Below are 25,179 nucleotides of genomic sequence, written 5' to 3'. Positions count from 1 at the left end.
ACAGTGGCCTCTATTACCTGAGTTGGTGTGGCAAGCCCACTGAAAAGCATTCCAAATTCTGTCACTACATTTCTTGTTTAACGTACGGTAGCTGTGACAACTTGTATAAAATAAATAGACCCAAATGCCAGCAAACCATCGCAGGTATTGACACATCTCTGCGCTCAATATTTTTCACACAAATAAATACAGTTCTGCTCTTGAGTGGACTACACTTCCTGTGAAGGAGTATACGATGTCATTGACGGAAGGACAAGACAGTAATTCACCGGGTAACATTGCAATCTTGTATTTTTTATTTTAAAAATCTTTGCAAAATAACAAGGGTATCCAAACCTTTGTAACAGGGAGTCTCTCAAAATTATAGGTTGAATTAGAGGTGGCCGATATGCCCCAAAAATTATATCACAGTATTTAAGATTTTACAGACGATGTACGATATCCTATCCTCTTTTAAAACTAAATTCTGTTATAAAAATTTTTAAGTCATGTTCTTACATTGTTGTTCTTAAAACCCTCTTCATCCTCTACAGCTGGGGTATCCATGCCAAAGCCCCCCACAACTTTGAATAGATTTCTGGTTTTCCAGATGGAGGCTACTGTCAAAGAACATTACATTTAATGGAAAGTGCTAAACTGTTGTAACCCTTTATTGTATTTTGATATGCTCGCAAACTCAGTATTGGCCCTTTCTTATTTATTAACAGGCGCCCTTATCCAGGGCTACTTACAATTGTATCACATTATGTTTACATACAATTACCCATTTATACTGGAGCAATCTAGGTAAACTATCTTGTACAACAGCAGTGTCCCCCACCTTGGATCGAACCCACGACCCTCCGATCAAGAGTCCACAGCCCCCACCACTACTTCACACTTTTTTTTTTAAATAAACACGATTGCAATGTTAACCAGTAAATTACTGCCTTGTCCTTCCCTCGATGACGTCCTATTGGAAAAAAGTAAATATCTGTCATACAGTAAGAGAAATAAGTCGTCCAAGTCATCAAAAAATCATCTTCTTCTTCTTCTTCTTCTTCTTCTTCTTCTTCTTCTTCTTCTTCTTCTTCTTCTTCTTTTTCCAATGTATTTTTTTGCAGATTTTTGAAGACCCCATGCATTTTTATCCACACATTGAGAGGAACGGTAGTTCCACCTACAAGTTAGAAAAACTTGTTTGAAACTACCGAGAGTCTCTATACAGCTCAAATAGTTTAGCTGTTTTTACCATGTTGCAGCGGCAAAACTAAATCACTTAGAATTACCATCTGTACCAGTATCAAAAGTCTGAAACTTTCTTACCTCAAATGTGAAAAAAAACGTACATACCTCTTATACACAATGAGATATAAGTCGTCAACCTAAGGTAAAATTCTTCTTCTTCTTCTTCTTCTTCTTCTTCTTCTTCTTCTTCTTCTTCTTCTTCCTCTTCCATCTACTTTAAGGGTGAGTAGCGACTAAATAACTGGACATCTACCAATCATGTGATTCCACATGTTGGTCAACGTCAAAACAAACCAGAGTATGCAAGCAGTTTGATATCCACACCATTTATATTAAACAAATTACTTATGTTTTAAAACAGCACATATCACAGGGAGAAAAAAAATAATACCATGGCTTCAACTTGCAGCATGACGTTCTTGAAGAGCATGCAACTTTAGCCCGCTGCGCCGTTGTGCAGTTGTTGAAATGTGTTGGTTTTTAAGCTTGCATCCAAGCCTGACCAGCTTTCGCTGAAAACCTGAAGGTGCTGCTCGATTCTAGAAATGTTCGATTTCCTGTTTGAAAATTTTTAGTTTCCTGTTTGTTTGGTAGATACCATAGAAGAAGAAGAAGAAGAAGAAGAAGAAGAAGAAGCAGCTTTATTTTGTATAGCGCCCTTAAAAGCAATCATCTCAGAGCGCTTCACAATTAATAGTACAGAAATAAAATAAAAATATAATACATAAAAAAGCACAAGGAAATAAAACAATCATAAAAATCATAAACACGCCTTTCTAAAAAAGTAAGTCTTTAAATTAGCTTTAAAAACACTCAGAGAAGCTGAGTCCCTGATCTCTAGTGGAACTGAGTTCCAAAATTTGGGGGCATAACAACAGAAGACCCTGTCGCCCATAGAGCGCAGGCGAGCAGGCGGGACACACAGCAGTTTGAGATCAGCAGAGCGGAAGATGCGAGTGGGAGTGTAAAATGATGAAAGATCTGACAGATAAGTCGGAGCTAGCCCATGAAGAGCCTTATATGTCAGCATTAAAATTTTAAAATCAATTCTGAACCTGACAGCCAGACAGTGCAAGGCCTCCAAGACAGGAGTGATGTGATCTCTTGAGCGGGACCGAGACAAAATTCTGGCTGCAGAATGGAATTGCACACAAGAGTGGCATGTAGCTTCCTTGTCTAAATCTCTGATCTCTGATAAATTGTAGCTCCTCGTTTAATGAAAAATAAATAAAGGAATAATTTATTTGGTAGAAATAAATAAATGATTTAAACAAATGCAAAGAGGAATAAATACATTTAGAAATACATATTTTTAAATAAATAAATGTAGAAATGAATACATGCTTATATTATAAATGTATAAATATATTAATAAATAGCAAGCTAGAAAACTACATGTCATATGAATTGATTTCGCTGATGCGTTTATCCACAGCAATTGACATTTATATACCTATATAAAAAGTACAAGTTTCATGTAAAAAAAAAAGAATATAAATATATATATATATATATATATATATATATATATATATATATATATATATATATATATATATATATATATAATAGCGCCTCAAAGAAAATCTTTTAAAATGTAACAAACAAGGGTCATTTAAATGTGTTCGCTGAAAAAAGTAACAAGCAGACAAAACTGATTAAAACTAAACAAGTTTGAATGACAAATTCGGCAACATTGTCGAGTTTTGTAAACTTTTAAAACTTGTATGCTATGTTCATACAGTAATTAAACGGACTGTGTGGTATAGTGTTATGCTGACTTTGAAAAACAAAATGTTAAAAACAGGGTTTAGTGCAAGTGACAAAACTGTTTTTCTTTACACACACTAAATTATGACATGCACGCAAGCATGCTCTCTCACACACACACACACGTGCACACACGCACACACACACACACATGCACACACATTCACGCGCACACACACACACTCACACTCGCACACGCACACACGCACACACACATACACACACACACTCACATGCGCACTCACACTCACACGCACATGCACACACACGCACACACACACATGCACGCACACACACACACACACACACGTGCACAAACGCACACACACACACACACCCACACTCACACGCGCACACACACGCACACACACACACACTCACACACAAATTATCTGGCCCGTGAACAGAAAACTAGTTCTTTGTTGAAGGCTAGCATGGGCAGCAGTGTGGAGTAGTGGTTAGGGCTCTTGACTGGAGGGTTATGGGTTCAATCCCAGGTGGGGGACACTGGTGCTGTACTAAAATAAATAATAATAATAATTGTGCATCTAGTTGCAGTTTCAACACTCGTGGTTTGTCTTTGTTGTGTAAAAACCTGTCCATAAGCAGAAACTGCTCGTGCTGCATCCACAGAGTTTGGTGGAATTGACAAAAAACAGTGTGCAATTCTTGCCATGTTTCTGAATCTGATTTCATACCTCAGCCAGAAATCACCAATATTTACATTTTTCACGGTAGGCAGTCAAATACGTGAAATCGTGAATTTTCCGTGGCCTTATACAACGAGACACTAGTGATCCGTCGCTTGCAGCATCTGTGGAGTAGCGGTTAGAGCACTTTGTTCTTGACTGGGTTCAATCACATTGTGGGGACACATTGCTGCTTTATCAAAGTGACACAATGCTAAGTTTAATGCTGTGCAAAAGAGCACAATTACTGTGGACAACAGGAATTACCAATTAGATTCCATCATCATACACCAAGGACAGGATGTTACTTAAGGACACTATGTGTCTGTTCTTGCTGTGGGTGCTACTGGAAAATGGTGCATGCAAATGATGCACTTATTGAAGTCAAACCATGGTCAAGAAATGCAAACAAAATGTATATGTCCTTTTATGAAGAGATCTAATGCTTTACAAATGCCTTAGCCTAAGTTCATAAGACCACTATATCAAGGAGAATAATGTTTTTTTCCAGCATTCAAATGAGAAACACACACACTACAACACACACAGTCTCAGTGTATGTGAGTGTGTCTCAGTGTGTGAGTGTGTGTCTCAGTTACTTCAAGTCATACAAAGAGCATTTCAAGTGGTTTGAACTTGCAACATGACATTCTTGAAGAGCACACGACCTTATCCCGCTGCGCCACTGTGCATTTCAAGTGGAGCGATAAAGTGGAGCAAAGCGATCAAAAAAAGGTGCCAAGTTAGAAGCAAGAATTGTGTGAATCTTGAGCCCCAGCACCTTTCCAAGTGTGCCTATTTGCTTGATGCTTGACAAGATTGGCCTAATTGCTTCTCCTAACTTGGGCTTTTGTGTTTGATATCACCCCTTTAAACGGCTGATGCATTTTTCTAACTTGTTTTTCTACATTGACAGTGTTTTTGTTATAGATAATATTTACAGGATAACCAGGAGAGTACTGTGTGTATAAATAATAACGTTTTCTGTAATTGCTCTCATTTGAAATCATTCTCATGCATTTATCATGCTTACTACGTGTTCTTACTGGACTCATATCAGCAAATAGTTACTATCAGGTTTAGCTGCTCTTAGTCGAATTCACTCTTATAATTTACTGTGTGCTTTATTTTGCTCTTACTTGGATGTTACCTCTTGTAAACAGCAGAGGGCACCAGCAACCGCTTGTCACGGAGCTGTGTTCAGATAAAAAAAAAAAAAAGTTTTATTAGAACGAACATTTCTACTAAATGGCCACACGATGGCAGCATTGGATAAGGAATAGCGAGAGCTGCGTTCTGCTTTTAGTTGAATTCGTTCTTACTTATAATTTACTGTGTGCTTTATTATTTTGCTCTTATTTGAATTGATTTTATTGTACTTTCATAGCTGCTCTTATCTGTATTATGATAATTTTAGAGGGGAAGAGGTGAGATACCTCCCCCCTCGCAAAGATTTCTTTTGTTTGGAAAATGATTGTTTGTTAATGTCCTGTTCTTTATGACTTGGGTTTCTTTGCCGAGTTTTGTATGTGTTTGTTTACAGAACACTATTGTGTGACGTCACCGGTGATCTATTGGAACTGCTGTAACCTGTACGAGGCTGGACTGCTGTTGGGACGAGTGAAGAGCACGTTGGGATTGCTATTTGCCACGATTATGACTTTCAAATAGATAGCTGTCACTCCTGTTTTGCATCTTGTTGACTCTCCTTGTTAATAGCCCTTGTTATTCATTCTAGCTGCTATTGTGACTTAGATATTGCTATACTGTTATTTGATTGAACTATTATTGCTGTTAATGTTATTATTGTCAACTTAGGCTCCTGGCCATTTTATATATTTGTATAATGTTATATAGTATATTTAAAGGTTTTTAGAATTTAATCAATAAAATCAGCTCTAAGTATCGTCTGGCGTTGTGTCTGCCTTTGCTAGGTGTTGCTACCCCAGTATCCCGAACATTAGATATTTTGGTGTCTTCCCTGTGACAGAGGCACCTGCAGTTCTCTTGTTATTGTGCTCAGAAATTCGGCGTGCAACGCAACCACCTCTTGGTGCTGTTGATCAGCGTGGTCCAGCCGTTCCAAGAGGTGGCTGTATTGACGATCCTGCCAGCCAGCGGTGCGTGCAATCAGACAGTACATCCTTCTGTACTCCAGGCGCATCAGACAATGCTCCTGGATCAGATGCTGCCTGAATTGTCTCTCTGTCAAGCGCCCCCTTTGAGGTCGAGTGGCTTGAGCAGCCCCTGAAACAAAAATATAAAACTTAAATTGCCTCCAGAATTGACCGTTTGTTTAATACCATCTACACACTTTAAAATAAGATAATTTAGACATTAACTTTATTAATAACATTTAGAAAGTGCATTTCACATAGGCTACACAAAGCAGTGTACAAAACAGTAAAATAACTACAAATGGAAAGTACATACATACTCTATCACACAAACTGTTTTAACCTATGGATACGCTACAGGTAAAGCTATTCAATTGTGCACAATACAATATTTCACTTTCCGAACATCATGATTAGGATACTTACGAGGTTGCTGAATAGCTTCATCAGCTGGTAGTTCGGGAGGAGGAGGAACAGGCAGTGGAGCTTGACCCCCCCTGGCTATCGCCTTCCTCCTCTTCCTCCCGCTGCCCCACATGTTGTTGATCGTCAGTCACCGGGACCCGCTCGTCAACCAAGTTGTCTTGCATGGACCTGGGTGGCACAGCTGGTCCTGGACATGAGGCAGTGGTAGAACTACCTGGCTGGTCTTCACCTGTAGAGTTAACATGCATAATTAGAATATCAGTAATTAACAGCTGGTCTGTTTTTAAGCTGTGTGTTTCAGGTGGTACAAGTAATTCAGCACAAGCAGTTGGCAAGTATAGCTCCCAGACTAGTGGGTAAGGATGGTAAAATGCTGTTGAGACATGCAATTGTTGAAGAGGAGGCAATGGATAGTTTATTGTTGAAGGAAGAATTGCTTGATGAAGAGGACAGTGAAGCAGATATGTCCATCCTGCCTCAGGAGGTATTGGTCTCATAGTGTGTATGTGTGTGTGTGTTTTTTTTTATTTGTTAGTTATCAAAGGCACATAGTAATACTTAAGCAATAACTTCTGTGCTACATGAAGTGTACAATAGCCAGACTGTCAAGTACACTATATACACCCTGTAGCTATATCTATTATACAAGAGCTTAAACGGTCATTTGGCTCCATGACAGACTGCTGTCGCTGTGGACCTTGTGACATATCATATGATATCTAAAATGTGCCTTGTTTAACCTGTAGGATAAGAATATTTGAAATCCCAAAGAGAAATACTAAATAAATGTGAAATCAGATCAGCCTATTATGTATTAAATACTGGGATAAACAGAACTTGCCCAAAATGTAATGCTACAGTTAATGTTCTCTTCATTTTTATTAAGGAACTTCTGAACATCATTGAGAGCCTCAAAGAAAAACTGGTTGAAGAAAGGCGGAAAAACTTGAAGCAGGAGATAGAAATCCGTTGAGCGATGGGCAACGCAATGCTTGAACAGCTAATGGAGAATGAAGAGAATTGGGAGTAGGTGCACATTTTAATGCCACATAAAGTTCATACTAGGTCCAAGTTAGGGATGGGAATTTTAAATGTATAAACTCTAAAGACGTGGTTAAATGTTAAATTATGTGCTAGACGTATAACCGTCCACGTGACAAATTTCACCAAACGCATATTTTTAATAAATTCATTTCAGTAATTTCTCATCATATACAGCAGTCGGTTGCGTATCCGACTGCTCTAGTGCCACAGTAAGGGTGGATATTATGAAAAGGAAGGGGTTTGGCAATTTCCTCCAAGTAGTTTTTGTAATTGGCTCAACAGAATGATGGACAGTGGGGTGGGTTTGATCCTTGGTTGATCTGGCGCTTCGGTGGCGCACTCTGTTCATGCTGTGATCGGTGTGGCGTGGTATCCAGCCCACATGATAAAGATTTAATGACTGGTGTTTTTCCTGATGTTGGTTATATTTTTCTTTTTGAAAAATGGTATCTGTAAACAAAGGAACATTGTGGAACATCTGGAATGATGATTTTTTTTCTTTTTCAAATCGGCTAAAAAATAATGGTCTGTTATTGTGGCAATGTGCCCCGCTCCTGTGTGTATTTTTGTGTTATATGTTGTATGTTGTGTGTGTTAATGTTGGTGTATTGTAGTTGGTACACAGGATATAATGTGGGTAATAAGCATGAGTATTTAAAATGTTTAATTGTATTTAGGCACGGGGATTGCATTTAAAGTAGTTAATATGTGAGCACGGGAGTACACAGATTAGTTCACGTGCTGGGATCCAAGTGAATAATTAATTGGTAATTGAATCCCAGCACAATTGTATAAATAGATGCACGTTTAACTCACTCGGGGTTGTGTGTTCGGTGAGTGGAGAACGGGAGTGAGGAAGGAGAAAAAGGAAAGAAAAGTAAAGTTTCTTTGACTCACCGTGTTTGTTTGTCTGTTTTATCGTTTTGTTCGTCTATTTATTTTGGCTTAAAGTGCCGTGTTCTGTTTTGTTCAACCTTTTATTTATTTGTTTATTAAAACACTGAGTGCTGCCGCGACTCAGTTTGATCACCACCGTCTGTCTGTGTACTCCTTTCTGGTCTGACGTAACCACTGGAGCCAGCTTGTCACAGTTATATATAAACATAGCTTACTAGTTTAAGTCCTTTGCGATGTTAAACCGGTATTTGCTTATTTAGGGTTTCTTTGCTTGGGAAATGCAAACCAGGGCTGTGGATATACATCAGAATGATATTATAAAGAGTGTGTGTGTGGATATGGTTTAAATGCTGATACTGCATAGCATTTAAACATTCGTAGAAATGTACTAAAAGCACATCCCTAGTCAGTGTCCATTGTGAAGACATTTCTTTTGCTCTTTCGCATTGCCTGGGATAGATATCCTTTAAGGCTGTGTTTGGGAGCTCAGTAAAAGTGTGATGCTGAGACAAAGCTGGAGCAAAGATTGATGAGCAGTTCACCATGCTGACTACTTAGTTTTATTCATGACTCTAATTTGCAGTTTAGCAGAGCCAGTTTAAGTGCAGTTAGGCAGACCAGTGTTCTGTACATACAGTATTAACACATGTATAGTGAAGGGCTCAGATTGTTGCAATATACAAATATCAGTGTTTACATGTTTGACTGGCATTTCTGCTATGGATAATACTGCTTTTCTGTAACTTAAACCTGTCTGCAGCCTTCCGTTACTGTGTGCCTCGCCTATAAAAAGGTCATGAGCTGACGCTGTGTAACTTTACGCTTTACTAAAATTATAATTGTAGGATTTCTTATTTCTAGGTGAAATAGTCAATATTCAGGATGTGCTTTTTTATTTTTATTTTAAATCCAAGAGTTGGAGAGAAAATATACAGAAACGGAGTTGAATCTAAAAGCCTTTCAGAGAAACCCCTCTGAAGCTGAATCTATGGATGGTGCAAATTCCCTTCAGTCTGCCACACTTGCTCACAAATCTGGTATTGTATATTTAAACATCCCTGTGAGGGGATTTTGTGGTGTAGTAAATCCACTGTAAGAACATAATAACTGATAATGTATCAAACCATTTCGTATGGCTCCATTTTTCAGTGCAAAATTAATCTGTATGCTTCACTTGACCAGAGATCCAAGATGGCCCCCATTGTGGTCATGTGACTTCTTAGTTTGTGGATGGCCCTCATGCTTTGAGCTTCATGATCAGTGCACCCCATCGTATCATTCTCTTTGCCCCTGTACTGATTGGCAGTCATGGGAATTGCACTGCTCAATTTCATCTACATCAAACATTGTGTGTTGGATCATCTAATACTGGAAATATCCACAATATCATGCTTTTAGGATAAAGTGCATGAGTCACCATAATATTGAGCATATCTGCTCCTCTAATACTAGTTATGCATGTGTATTATATTTCTTTAATTAACATATCACAGATCACATGGACAGACCACGTGCACAAAATTCACATTAAAAATGAATACATAAATAAATAAAACTGCACTAACTTAGCAGTGCAGTTAGATACATCTGAAAACATTCATTTTTATTACTATGGCAATCCAAATTATCAGTTAGAGATAGCTAAATGCATTTCAAGATATCTTGAACTGAATTAGATATATCTAACTGAATTACAGATATATTTAACTAAATTAGATATCTAACTGAATTATATATATATATATATATATATATATATATATATATATATATATAATTCAGTTAGATATCTAATAATATATATATATATATATATATATATATATATATATATATATATATATATATATATATATATATATATATATATATATATATCTGTAAATCATTTTGAGATATCTAAATAAGATAGTTTTAAAGATATCTATAATTTATTTAGATATCTTGAAATAAATTAGATATCTAAAAATCATTGAGACATTACAGACATCTTATTTAAAAGTATATTTCAAGATATCTGAAATCATTTGAAGATATCTCCTAGATGATCATTTGACTTGTCATACTCTACTATTTTCAGTCTCCTCTAAAGCGTTGAGGTGAATAATCTGGGAATGCTCTTATTAATAATTCGACAGAACAGAACTGACAGGGTCGATTCGCACAGGACTAAAAATACACACGACAGTGCACGAGTTTGAAATTTTATATACAGGAGGTCCCGATGCCCCGTAAAACAAGTGGAGGACCGCTGGAAAAACATCTGGGGTAAAACGAAGTGGACAATTTACATGGGACTACATTTCACTGATGACATGAAGAACAATTCCAGAACCGCTGGCAATCTGGTGATTAAATCCCGTGTGAACAGTGCTTTAGACTTCACAGAAACACGCGCGCTTGTGAGAGCCTTTCAAATAGTGTTTTCATTTATTTATTTATTTCTTACCACAGAATGAAAATACATGCAAAAAAATATTTCATACAACAGGGTCGTTAATTTACCCAACGTAGAAGTGACCTCAATTTTTATTCATATACTGCATATATATTATTAATGTGTGTTTGTATTACATGCATTTGCATATAGAGTATTTAAACAGTACTTGTACAAATAATAATTCAATTCTAAAATACAGTATTGAAACCATACGTTTTTCTTCTTCGTGTCTGCACACTTGCTGTGCTGCTTTATATATAGAATAGGACAGTCACTCCCATGATGCAGTTCAGTACTGTGTCACAGGTGTCTTTTGGGGATCCCACTCAGTTCTGTATGCACTGCAGTTGGTTGGCGATGCTGTGCTGCAGCGCCAGGATGATATATCCCACTATTATTTTTATTAACAATGAAACATATTGTTGATATAAAGTGACTGTCTGTCTACTGGTTCAGTTTTAAACCTGCAATATGTCAAGAATCATTTAGCAAGGGCACGCAATGCGTACAGGTTAAAAGCATTGCGAGTAACTAACGCGCTCTTACGGGCTCCAGAAATGGCGCCATTGTTTACTAACTCCGCCCACTTGTGACATCACTGTCCTATCCTTCTTTATATAGTCCTCGAGGTACAGACAGATGTTAGCTCTAATTGAATGATGCATGCACAGAGCGCTTTTGAAAATGACAAGGATACATTACCCAGAGTTCATAATTGTAACTACAAAATTGCCTCATAAGCTTTACAAATTATATACACACACACACACACACACGAATAATATAGGGTTAACTTATCACATACTGTACGTGTTGTCAAAAAAAGAAAGAAACACTGGAAAAAATCATGTATCAGCCTCTGCACTTGTTTATATCCAACTGCCTGAAACGCCTACCACTTAGCGAGGCGTCAGCTTTTCAAACTTAACGTGTAGATAAAGCAATGTTGTAGATATAGCAATGCAGTATTATGATGCTGTACATATAGCAATGCTGTATTGTGATGCTGTAGATAAAGCAATGCTGTAGATATAGCAATGCAGTATTATGATGCTGTACATATAGCAATGCTGTATTGTGATGCTGTAGATAAAGCAATGTTGTAGATATAGCAATGCAGTATTATGATGCTGTACATATAGCAATGCTGTATTGTGATGCTGTAGATAAAGCAATGTTGTAGATATAGCAATGCTGTATTGTGATGCTGTAGATAAAGCAATGTTGTACATATAGCAATGCTGTATTGTGATGCTGTAGATAAAGCAATGTTGTAGATATAGCAATGCTGTATTGTGATGCTGTAGATAAAGCAATGTTGTACATATAGCAATGCTGTATTGTGATGCTGTAGATAAAGCAATGTTGTAGATATAGCAATGCAGTATTATGATGCTGTACATATAGCAATGCTGTATTGTGATGCTGTAGATAAAGCAATGTTGTAGATATAGCAATGCAGTATTATGATGCTGTACATATAGCAATGCTGTATTGTGATGCTGTAGATAAAGCAATGTTGTAGATATAGCAATGCAGTATTATGATGCTGTACATATAGCAATGCTGTATTGTGATGCTGTAGATAAAGCAATGTTGTAGATATAGCAATGCAGTATTGTGATGCTGTACATATAGCAATGCTGTATTGTGATGCTGTAGATAAAGCAATGCTGTAGATATAGCAATGCAGTATTATGATGCTGTACATATAGCAATGCTGTATTGTGATGCTGTAGATAAAGCAATGTTGTAGATATAGCAATGCAGTATTATGATGCTGTACATATAGCAATGCTGTATTGTGATGCTGTAGATAAAGCAATGTTGTAGATATAGCAATGCAGTATTATGATGCTGTACATATAGCAATGCTGTATTGTGATGCTGTAGATAAAGCAATGTTGTAGATATAGCAATGCAGTATTATGATGCTGTACATATAGCAATGCTGTATTGTGATGCTGTAGATAAAGCAATGCTGTAGATATAGCAATGCAGTATTATGATGCTGTACATATAGCAATGCTGTATTGTGATGCTGTAGATAAAGCAATGCTGTAGATATTGCAATGCAGTATTATGATGCTGTACATATAGCAATGCTGTATTGTGATGCTGTAGATAAAGCAATGTTGTAGATATAGCAATGCAGTATTATGATGCTGTACATATAGCAATGCTCTATTGTGATGCTGTAGATAAAGCAATGCTGTAGATATTGCAATGCTAAATTGTAATTCTGAATGGAGAGTTTGATGTTGAATCAAACCTGGTGATTTTCAAAGGTGCTTTATCGTGACAGCCTGGGCTGAAGACGGGGTAAACCACCTCAGGGAAGTTGTATTTAAAAGTATGCATTGCATATCTATTGTCAGCATCATAGATGTTGTAAAATGACAATTCCCCTTTCCAATAGTTCAGATACATCCCCACATTATAGAGCTTGTGTTCCAGTGTGAGAGGGAGAGGGGACTGGCTCTCTTGTTGGGATGGAGGAGGGTGAGTGACCAGGCTCTTGCCCACTGCTTCATACTTCCTCCCTCTAGCTGACAGTCTCACAAGCCAGTAGCCCTCCTCTGGTTTCTCAGGTATGATCTTCTCTCCAGGGTGTGTGGAGACTCCCACAGCCCAGTAGCCCTTCTCTCCCACCTCCACCTCCCAGTAGTGTCTCCCTGAGGTGAACACCTCCCTGCCCAGCACACTGGGCCACTCTGCTTCTCTCTCCCCTGTGAATTTCACCAGTGATTCATCTACATTGACTGCAAGTCCTGGGCCGGCTGTGTCAGGATTCAGGGTCACTTCAGCTGATGAGAAGGAACAAATAAGAAGCCTTCTTTTATCAAGTAGAACCAGAAATGGCCGACCCTGGTCCAGGAGAGCCTCAATCCTGCAGTTCTTGTAGGTATCGTTAAATCATCACTTGCTAAATACCTGGAACAAATGGTAATTCTGACTAATTAAGCCCAGTAATCGAGTCAATTACCTCATTAAGAGGCTTCAGTAGTATGTTTAAAGTCAGTGGTTCTCAACCCCGAATATATTTCTTAGGATAGAAAATTAAACCATAGGGAACTGTTTAGCTTTTGGAATGAATTAAAACAACTACTTACTACTCTATATTTATCTATATACTACTCAATAGTTAAGCATTAAAGGGGAACTCAGGGTGTGTGTGTGTGTTACATGTTCCCATATGTTGCTACAACTGTTTAAATAAGGTGTGCATAGTTTTTTTTGACATCCTGACCACTTTTTAACACTATTAAATTGCAGTCTACACAGTGCTCTGTTTCCAAGATGGCTTCAAAATGTACCCATCAGAAGAACATTTCCTATCATCCTCCTGCTCATGTATCTATGATGGGAGTGATGATGGGAAGTGTAGTTCTAAAATTCTTCTGAAGAGTACATTTGAAGCCATCTTGGAAACAGTAGCACTGTAGAATGTAATTTAATAGTGTAAAAATGTGGTCAAGATTTACAAAATAATAATAAAAACATGCACACCTTATTTAAACAGTTGTAGCAACCTATGAAAACACACACACACACACACACACACACACACACACTGACACACACACTGACATACACACTGACACACACACACACGCAAGCACACACAAGCTGAATTGGGCAATAATTAGACTGAAGCAACCAGATTGAAATGCAGGTTTCCCAATCCTGGTCCTGGGGGACCCCTGCCTGCTCTGCTGGTTTTTGTTCCAACTGAGCTCTCAGTTACCTCATTTAACTAATAATTTACCTCAATCTGAACTCTTAAATTATTTAAAAACAGATGGAGATTTCAAGTTAAATATGAAATATTAGGAACTTAAAATCTCCAACTTTTTTATAAGCTACACAATTTAAAGTAAAATTAAGCAAAGTATTAGTTCAATTGAGGGTTCAGTTAAGTAATTGAGAGCTCAGTTGGAACAAAAACCAGCAGGGCAGGCAAGGATCCCCCAGAACCAGGAATGGGATACCCTGCTCTATATAATGTGCATATATGAATTATATCAACCTTAATGGCGTTGCACAATATACTAATAGATTCTATAATCATAAGAATGCAGTAAACATGGAAGCAGTACATTTAAACTTACTTTTGGCTTTACAAATCTGTTGCCATACTGAAAGAGACAAAAACAGGGATGGATTCGCAACTCAAAATCAGCATATTCTCAATAATAAAAATGCATTCAAAGAGATTTACTGTATTTACCTCCATTTGTAACATATCCCACTACATCTAAAGAAAGAAAATGACATGTTACAAGTTGTGAGAGTATAGAAGGGGAAACTGACATTCTAATTGTACTTCTGCATGTGGTTTTCAGCACAGCTCCAGCCTGGAGCTGACCTGGTGGAAGAAGAAGAAGAAGAAGAAGAAGAAGAAGAAGAAGAAAAAGCAACACACTGGCAGTTATAACAAGCGAACAAGTTTGATATCTTCCCTTAATTGACACATCTTCTTTTGAAGTTATATACTGGTGTTTAATCACCTGTGAGCAGTTCATTTCTCTAACAAGTTTGTTAGTATTACTCTCCATAGTAACAAAATAGTGGTAACATTGAATTCATTCTGTCACGTACAGTATTTCTTCCTCTTCTTTGTACATCATCATGTTACTTGATAACAATTGACTAACTGAAAAAACACAGCCCCTACCAAATCATACAAAATGACTTATTCTTTAAGGTATTTTTTTTTAATAAGATGTGGCAATTAAGCAAAGATATCCGAGTCATGTGTTATTACTACTGCCAATATGTTGCTGATTTTGCACCACCAGGTCCATTCCAGGCTGGAGCCGGGTTGAAAACAGCATGCAGAACTGCAGCTGCAGTATCATACGCAGACTAGAAGATGCTGCAATAAGAACACAGCCAAAAAACAGGTCGTTTAAAAGGGGAACACATTTTTTTATTTTTTGTGCATGTGGTGTGTTTCCAAAATGGCTTCACATGTACCCTTCAGAAGAACATTTCCCATCATCCTCCTGCTCATGTATGTACGATGCATGGGGGTGGTAGGAAATGTAGTTCTGAAGTTTTTCTGAAGGGTGCATGTGAAGCTGTCTTGAGCACTGTGCAGACTGCAATTTAATAGTGTAAAAAAGTGTTAGGATGTCAAGAAAAAAATAAAATAAAAACAATACACACACCTTGTAAACAGTTTTAGCAACATATGGGAACATGTACAGTAACACACACACACACACACACGCGGACACATGCATGCACAAACACACGCATGCATAAACACACATGCGCACACACACGCACACGCATCCCAAATTGACTCCCCCAGCCATAAACTAAATGAATTCAGTGACAAGCAATTCCATTTGAAGTCTTCATCAGGGCTTTCACTGAGAACATTTAAGATATTTATTTTACAATTCCTACTAGTACCTAGAAAATACTGGAAATCCAGAAAGCCTTTTATTATGCAATTTTCGCGTATGTCAAAAATAAAACCAAATGTTGTTGGCTCAGGATACAAAATTCAGGGCAACAGCAAGTCATGGCCGACATTTGTTGAGCGAAATAAATCTTCTGTGCCAAATATTTTGGCCACAAATATTTCTGGACTTACAGTAAACACAAGAAAATGAAAAAATAATTCTTACTTAACTTCTTCAGAATTTCAGCATGATCTACAAAAGAAACACAATGAAAAAACACACGTTCATTATTGGAACAGAAGACGTGTGGCTTTCTTTATTAGAAAACTGTTTTAATTGCGAGCTATAACATTATTTATAAAAGATGTTTGAAATGTATAAAATGTGTATGAACTCAATTTGTTTTAGTTTGTCAGGTTTTAGAAGAAGAAACAGAGCTTTGTGAACTAACCTAGTTGGAATAAAAGTAATGATCTTTATTATTTTTTTTTCTATATTATTATTTAGTCGTTGCCAATTATTTTTTTTTATTATTTTCTCCCAATTTGGAATGGCCAATTATTTTATTACTGTCGGCTCACCGCTAACACCCCTGTGCTGACTCGGGAGGGTGAAGATGAACACACGCTGTCCTCCGAAGCGTGTGCCGTCAAGCCGACCGCTTTTTTCACACTGAGGACTCACCATGCAGCCACCCAAGAGCTACAGCGTCGGAGGACAACGCAGCTCTCGGGCAGCTTACAGGCAAGCCCGCAGGCGCATGGCCAGACTACAGGGGTCGCTGGTGCGCGGTGAGCCGAGGACACCCTGACCGACCTAACCCTCCCTCCCTCCCCCTCCCCCCGGACGACGCTCGGTCAATTGTGCGCCGCCCCCTGGGAGTTCCCGTCCTTGATCGGCAAAGGAATAGCCTGGATTCGAACTCGCGACTTGCAGACTATAGAGCGCATCCTGCACTCACGTGGAGCACCTTTACTGGATGTGCCACTCGGGAGCCCCGTAATGATCTTTATTTTAAGTGTATTTTCTATGTTTCCTAAAATAAAATGTGTGTGTTACATGTTCCCATATGTTGGTACTACAACTCTTTAAGGTGCGTGTATTTTTTTTTTTTTTTATTGACATCCTGGCCACTTTTTTTAAACTATTAAATTGCAGTCTGCTGTGCTCTGTTTCCAAGATGTCTTCACATGTACCCTTCAAGAGAACTTCAGAGATGCATTTCCTATTACCCCTCATCATAGATTTACAAGAGCAGGAGCCGGATGGGGAAATTTAGTTCTGTTAGCAGTTATAAAGGAACCCCCTTTGAAAAGCATACTAGTGATTGACTTCAATAAAGAATGTATACCTATTCTGGGTTCACAACAGCACATGTAGTTGCTGATGACTGAAACACCCACAATACTCTTCATGGAAACATTTTTGATCAAGCTTCCTGTGAACAAATAAACACATACATTAATAGTCAATTCCTGTGTGACTGGACACTGTCAAGGAATAATTTCAGAGCCAAAAATTGCCATTCAAATATACAATTTTTTAAAATTTGGAATCAGCAATTATTTTTCACCCCCATTTTCTCCCAATTTGGAATATCCAATTGTTTTTGAGACCTTGTCTCAGCACTGCTAGTACAAGACAAGGAGGCTGTGCGGTCCAGTGGTTAAAGAAAAGGGCTTGTAACCAGGAGGTCCCCGGTTCAAATCCCACCTGAGCCACTGACTCATTGTGTGACCCTGAGCAAGTCACTTCACCTCCTTGTGCTCCATCTTTCAGGTGAGATGTAATTGTGAGTGACTCTGCAGCTGATGCATAGTTCACACACCCTAGTCTCTGTAAGTTGCCTTGGATAAAGGCGTCTGCTACATAAACAAATAACAATAATAACCCTATCCAGTTCTTACTTGAAGACACAAAGTTGATGATCAGCGAAGCAATTAATAAAGGACTGAACCCAAGCAAAACCATCTTCTCTCTGAAACAAGTGTTGCAAAAACCGCCTGCAAAGAAACAGACAAAGAAATGAATAATAAAGACAAGCTCAATCTACGGGAGATAGACGTCTAAAATCAGTGTTTAATCCCCGCTGTTTTTTGTTCCAGCAACACTCTTAATTAAACTAACAATTTACCTATTCTGAGCTTTTTAATTGTTTTTAAAATAATTGGGTACTGACACACACACACACACACACACACACACACACACACACACACACACACTGCTGCTGTACCCTTGAGCAAGCAGGCATGTATCTTACCTCCTAGATTAATAGACAGACAGGTAGCTAGTTCAACCCTTGAGCAAGCAAGGTACTTTACCTCCTAGACTGACAGACAGACAGATATCTAGCCAGTTAAACCCTTGAGCAAGCAGGCAGGTAATTTACCTCCTAGATTGCTCCAGTAAAAACACAACTGTATACATGGGTAATTGTATGTAAAAAATAATAATGTGATAATTGTAAGTCGCCCTGGATAAGGGAGGCGCCTGCTAAGAAATAAATAATAAGGAACCTAAAACTTTTTAGAAGCTAAACAATTTAAATCTAATTTAAGCAAATTTTGTAATGAATTCTGTTTACTTAATTTAGAACTCATTTGGAACAAAAACCAAGAGGCATTTTCAGAATCATATAATTATGTACAGTATTATAGTATGTTAAAATATAGCACTTAATCCACAAAACCATGAAATACATCCTACGTATATTTTATACTTTATTTGTAGTGTTCTGTGGAACATGGGCAATCATTTAACCTGGAAAAGAAATCTATATTAAATAGGTTTTTATTTTTTCTTGTAGTACAGTAATAAATCAAGGCATATGATTAAAATAAAAAATCTTGATGTACTTACCGGGACTAAATTTCTTTAGAAATTGATCATGAACTAGAAAAGAAACACAGAAAAATATACAATTATTGGAAGAGAATAGGTTATTATTAGAAAAGGAGTGATTGCAGTTTGATTTTATAAAGACATTTGGAATTTGATTTTCTGAGTAATGATTGGACACCATAACAACCACAAATGTATCACTTGGCTGATATACAATTAGAAAACACATGGAAACTATGTCACTGGCTTGGTTTACATGCTGGAAAAATGTCATGACTTACTTGACTACTGTCATGACTTATTTAAGGTGGAATAGTGACTGGATTCAAATTTTAGATTTATGTTTAGTTTATGTTTGAATACAAATGTAAAAAAATATACAAAAATAATCAAACAACAACAACGTGAAGTTTCAAAACAGGAATTGTTCAATTAAACAAACCAAAAATTGTAATCCAGCTGTACCACCTTAAATAAGTCATGACAGTAGACAGAAAAGTCATGACACTTAGAAACTATTAATTTTTCATATTGAATTTCATTTCAGTTTTTTTTTCACTATTACTTTCAATGGATTTATATAATCTTCAATGTTATAAACATTTTTGAAATTTGATTTATAAAATATGTTTGAAATGTATAAAAGGTGTATGAACTCACCTTGTTTCAGTTCTACCAGTTGATCGTGTTCTGAAATATAAAAATAGAAAATTTTGTAAATTAGACTAAATAAAAACTTTGACCCACCCACTAATTGCAAATTAAAAACCTGGTCCTGATGATAATGATGATGCTAGCATCTTTTTTGGTTTGTCAGATTCCTTCTACCCCAGAGGGAACCCACTTCTATTAATTTGCAATTAGCAGGGGGATTCAAAGTTTTGATTTGGTCTAGGTCTAAGCTTGTTAAGAAAATGTTTTTTTTTTCTTTTTCTGTTCAGGATGAGCCCTATAGCCATAAAGGAGCTCGCTGGTTCGAATCCAGCGCTATGCCATCGCTGGCTGTGGTCGGGAGATCCCAGGGATTCCCACAGAGTTCCCAGAGGTTTCCCAGGGGGTGGTGCACAATTGTCCGAGCTTGAGACGCCTGGGTGGGGAGGGATCTAGTAGGCTCGTTAATCCTCGTCTCACCACTGCGCACCAGTGACTCCTGTGGTTGGCCTGTGAGCTGGCTGCACTGTCACCTGATCTGTGTTGTCCTCTGACACAACAGGTCTGGTGACTTAGCTGTGGGGTTGCAGTGTGAAAAAACAAGAGGTTGGCTTGACAGCTTGAAGCACGTTTCAGAAGACTCAAGCTTAAGTGCGTTTCTCTGTCTTCATCTCTCACCTTGTTTCAGTGCTGCATTCTCCTTTTCTAAACTTTCTGAAAAACACTTGAAATGTTTAGTTTATACATTTATATTTGGCATGTATAACATTACCACAATACACACACATTACTCCTGCTGGAATTCTGCACTGCGTTCTGTTTTCAGTGTGGCTCCAGTGTGGAACAGACCTGGTGGAGGAGGAAGAGGAAGAGGAAGAAGAAGAAGAAGAAGAAGAAGAAGAAGAAGAAGAAGAAGAAGAAGAAGAAGAAGAAGCAGAAGCAGAAGCAGAAGCAGCAGAAGAAGAAGAAGAAGAAGCAGAAGAAGAAGAAGAAGAAGAAGCAGAAGCAGAAGCAGCAGAAGAAGAAGAAGAAGAAGAAGCAGAAGCAGAAGCAGCAGAAGAAGAAGAAGAAGAAGGAGAAGAAGAAGAAGAAGAAGAAGAAGAAGAAGAAGAAGAAGAAGAAGCAGAAGCAGAAGCAGAAGCAGCAGAAGTCGCCGCTAAATAATCAGCAACAAATTGGTAGAAATAACACAAGTCTGATATCTGCGACATCTTTCGAACTTATACTAGTATTTATCACCTGTGTGAGCAGTTCATTTCTCTAACAAGTTTGTTAGTATTACTCTCCATAGTAACAAAACAGTGGTAACATTGAATTAATTCTGTCATGTACAGTATTTCTCTCTCGTGTGTGTACATCATAATGTCACTTGATAACAATGTGACTAACTGAAAAAACAGCCCCTACCAAACCATAAACAAGGTTACTTTTTTATTCAGATGTGGTAATTAAGCAAACATATCGGACTTGTTCGCTTGTTATTTCTGCAACGTGTTGCTGATTATTTAGAGGCAACTTCTTCTTCTTCAAACACCAGGTCAATTCCAGGCTGGAGCCGCGATGAAAACAGCGCAGTGCCGAATTCCAGCAGGATTGACACACACACACACACACATATATATATACACACTGTATATATGAATTCAACTTGCCAATTTCCTTCTTAAGTTCATAATTTTCTGGAAAACAGAGAAAGGAAAGTTTTGTAAATTAAGATTTTGTTGTAAAAATTTCCATTTCAGAAATAAGTGCAGTTAGTGGGTTGTCAAAGTTTCGTTTTGGTCCAGGACAAAATCGGATTGTAATTTAATAAACTCTCTATCAATCTGATGAATTTACCTTGTTTCAGTTCTTCAAACTGCTTTTCTGAGCTACCTGTATAATTAAAAAAAAAAATCAAAATTAATAAAATTTCAATCAATATTTATTTTTGGTACAGTATTGGATTACATTAGAGATACTTCAATTAGAAATCAAATAGTCCCATAGGATTCCCATGGTGGTGCTATATAATGTATGGCACTGCAATGCATGGTACATTGATGGTACAGGACAGTACTACCATGGTAAAAGAAATAGGACCGTGATGGTACAGTTTTGGATTAGATTGTTGACACCACCATTGTGATACTTCAATTAGAAATCAAATAAAGTCCCATGGAATTCCCATGGTGGTGCTATGTACAGTACAGGATAGCACTACAATTGTAAAAGAAATAGGACCATGGTACACTGTTGAATTTGAGTGTAGATATATTATTTCTTAAATTAAATATTAAAGAGATATAACTTACTATGATCAGCCTTTGTTGATCCCGGCAAAAACTGTTTTAGCAAGTCCATGTCCACGAAACCTATAATTTTTAAAGAAAAATAAATGCAAGTTAAAGGGAAGCTTCCATTCAATTGGTTAATGTGTCAGACATACAGTCCCGGTACACTCTCACTGGGATGGGTTGAAACAATGGGCTTGATTGTGACTGGCTAGAGGTGCTCTCTTGTTTGCTGTAAGATATATCAGGGTTTCCCAATGCTGGTCCTGCAGGACCGCGGCCCGTCTGCCCTGTGCAAATACTTCATTGAACCCTCAATTGAACTAATCATTTGCCTGCTTTGACTTTTTAAATTGTGTAGCTTATAAGAAGTTGGAGATTTCAAGTTCCTTGTTATACCATTTTATATTTAACTTAAAATCTACATCTGTTAAATAATTTCTTCACAGTGTCCATCTGTTAAGAGTTCAGATTTAGCCAAATTATTAGTTAAATGTGGTAATTGAGAGCTCAGTTGGAACAAAACCCAGCAGGGCAGGCAGGGGTCCCCCAGAAGCAGGATTGGGAAACCCTGAGGTATCTTACTCCTTCTGGAATTCTGCGTGCTGTTTTCAACCCGGCTTCAAATCACAAACAAACTGGCAGCAATAACAAGCGAGTCTGATCCACATCTTTTGAACTCATAGTATTTATCACCTGTGAGCAGTTCATTTCTCAAACAAGTTTGATATTATTCTCCATAGTAAAAAACAAGGTCCTTTAAAATTGAATTAATTCTGCCATGTATTTCTTTTTCTCTTCTGTGTAAATTATGTTACATGATAACAGCATGATTAACTTAAGAAACACAGCACCTACGAAATTATAAAAAAGTAGAACTTATTTTTAGATGTGGCAATTAAGCAAAGATATCAGCGTCATTATAACTGTCAGTTTGTTTATAATTATTTAGTGGTGACTTATTCTTCTTCAAACACCAGTTCTGTTCCAGGCTGGAGCCGGAAAACCGCGCAGATTTCCAGCAGGAAGAATATCCTGTCATAACACAACGATACAGAGCTTGTTCGTTTTTGGAACTAAAACTAGTCATGTTCATGGCTAAGTAAGGAGTCGAGATAAGAACTCAACGACCTGGGATGACTAACAGTAAGTTCAATGCCCTTTAAACAACACACATCCTATATAAATTAGACATTGAAAGTTCAATGCGATTTCCAAGGCCGTTATGTCCAATATAACAATTTACAATGTGTTTATTTATTTGGCTGTCGGTTTTATTCAAGACGACTATCACTTAGTTATTTTACATACAATTTCTGGCCAATATACTTGCTTGCTTGCTCAAAGGTACAGCACCAGTGTGTGCCCACTTAGGATTGAACCCTCACAAGACACTCCGGTCAGGAGACCAGAGCCCTAATCACTATTCCACAATGCTACCCTTAATAACCAACAAGATGTATTAGAATCCAGCGCAACAGCAATACCTATTCCCCGAGAGGAATGCACGTTGCAACATTTGGCAGAAACACAGTTATTTCAAGATGTATTTAGAATCCAGCGCAACAGCAATACCTATTCTCCGAGAGGAATGCACGTTGCAACACACATTTGGCAGAAACACAGTTATTTCGCAGTATTCCACACTAAGAGCAAAAGTCTGTCTAGTGTTTACCAACATATCGTAAAATAAAACAGGCTACAGAACTGCCTCTCTTTAATATTACAACCAAAAAATAATGGTCGGATTTCTTTAATATTATTACATTGTATTAAACATATCGGATGATATTCAAATGAGCATTAGTTTAAAATAATCAATACGAGTCCATTAAATAATAAATAAAACGTACCTTATACAGTGATTTTACTTCGTTAGTGATACAACTTTAGCTTATTATAATTCAATTTGATTTAGTCCAGCTTGACAGCGAGGTGTGTTCAATTATATTCGAAGCGAGTTACCCTTGTACTTCAAATTAACAGTTAGCCGCCGACCTATAAAAAATAAATAAATAATAAAAAAGAAAAAGAAAACATCTTTGAAAAACGTGTCTCCCCTATTTTCATGTCTAAGGTAGTGGATCCTAACATGACAGACGCGCGTAGACCTCTGCACAGCTTTACTGTGGATGTTCCCCCCGTTTTTTATGCTTTACAATACCTCCCTGCGATTTGCAGTGCTTCCTTAAGCTTTTATAAAATGTATCAGTACTTTATTAAACTGCCGTGCTGCAGAGTCGTGTCGAACTCAATTCAAAAACAACATTTTAGACTAAAGAAATAGCCTACTATTCGCACTGGACTAAACATCAGGGGGTCCTCAGCTTCTGACCCGCTGCTCCGTTTATAATAGTACTAGGCGACTTGTCTTTAATCACAAATGTTGTGTTTGAATTGAGTTCGACACGATTCTGAAACTGCCCTTTACCGTGCTTTCCTTTTTTCTTTTCAGTGCTTTCATTTTGCTTCATTGCACTGCGCTGCACTTTTAGGAGACGGCTTTTATAATTAAAGTTGACTAACAAGCTATTCAATAATAAGTTATTTCTAGCTAGTGTTGTACACGTTTAGAATCATTTCAGATAATGCTCTTACCTTGAATATATTTTGTAATTAGTTCTTACAACGTTCGTAATCCACAGTGAAAACTCTGCGTTCGTCCGCTTGCTTTCTCCAATGCAAGTTCCCTTTCAATTTGAAGACGACCACCAACATGACGCACTCGGTCCAGCCCACCCGAGGGGTTAAGTGCTAGTTGGATTTAAAAAAAATGGACCGTTGGGTGTCCCAAAGGACCAGAGATGAGAGGCTCTGCCTTAAGCAAGGACACAGCACACCAGCTGGAAAGTCTCACTCTTTGGCCTAGAAACCTCACTCTTTGGGGCTGGAAGTCTCAGTCTTTGGGATAGTCAACCCTTGGCATCTCCGACACACACTGACAAACACACAGACATACAGACACTTGAAGTGTTTTTAAACAACGACAGGGGTTTTGTTTACAGCATTTGTATATGGACTATACTTGTACTATGATTTCTGTAGTTTCCCTACAATAATATTAAGAAAACTATTTTATAGTAATGATGACATAAACATATGGTGTACATAAACTCAGCATTTATAAAATAGATTTACTATAGTACATGTTTACTATAAAAACTATAATTGTGAGAAAAAAAAATCTGGGCAGACAATGCTGCTGAACTGCTGCTCTATACAGACACTCACACACATGCACACTGCTACTCTATACTGCTGCTCTATACAGACACACACACTGCTACACTATACTGCTGCTCTATACAGACAGACACACTGCTACTCTATACTGCTGCTCTATACAGACAGACACACTGCTACTCTATACTGCTGCTCTATACA

At 37.6% G+C, this 25,179-nt stretch overlaps 1 protein-coding gene across 2 annotated transcripts; it reads right to left on the bottom strand.

Moving 5' to 3' along the window:
* Positions 1-10,620: 10,620 nt before the first annotated feature.
* LOC131696795 (E3 ubiquitin-protein ligase TRIM39-like) lies at positions 10,621-24,463 on the bottom strand. 2 transcript variants are annotated; one of them, XM_059018662.1, is made up of 12 exons: positions 24,394-24,463; positions 21,817-21,876; positions 21,362-21,397; positions 20,201-20,236; positions 19,532-19,561; positions 18,890-18,922; positions 17,935-18,030; positions 17,379-17,465; positions 16,253-16,279; positions 14,842-14,868; positions 14,723-14,749; positions 10,621-13,417 (listed from the first exon to the last, which is right to left on the bottom strand). In XM_059018662.1, exons 2-12 carry the CDS (start codon positions 21,863-21,865, stop codon positions 12,840-12,842), a joined length of 1,026 nt encoding a protein of 341 aa, XP_058874645.1. In that variant the 5' UTR covers positions 21,866-21,876; positions 24,394-24,463; the 3' UTR covers positions 10,621-12,839. The 2 variants fall into 2 exon arrangements, with proteins under 2 accessions (XP_058874645.1, XP_058874646.1); XM_059018663.1 differs by lacking the exons at positions 10,621-13,417; positions 24,394-24,463 and adding an exon at positions 13,432-13,544 and having other exon boundaries at positions 21,817-21,972.
* Positions 24,464-25,179: the final 716 nt, after the last annotated feature.

Source organism: Acipenser ruthenus, unplaced genomic scaffold (assembly GCF_902713425.1).
Source record: "Acipenser ruthenus unplaced genomic scaffold, fAciRut3.2 maternal haplotype, whole genome shotgun sequence".
NCBI classification, from domain to species: domain Eukaryota; kingdom Metazoa; phylum Chordata; class Actinopteri; order Acipenseriformes; family Acipenseridae; genus Acipenser; species Acipenser ruthenus.
Note: the sequence above shows the minus strand (reverse complement) of the source record. Positions and strands in the feature narration are given on the sequence as shown.

Bases quoted from the DNA above. Each gene is read 5' to 3' on its own strand.
- LOC131696795 (XM_059018662.1), bottom strand. From the start codon at position 21,865: ATGGACTTGCTAAAACAGTTTTTGCCGGGATCAACAAAGGCTGATCAT. The intron at 19,562-20,200 runs GTGAGAGATGAA...TTTATATTTCAG, and splicing joins GAATGCAGCACTGAAACAAG to AACACGATCAACTGGTAGAA. The intron at 16,280-17,378 runs GTATACATTCTT...TTTCTTTTGTAG, and splicing joins CTGTTGTGAACCCAGAATAG to ATCATGCTGAAATTCTGAAG.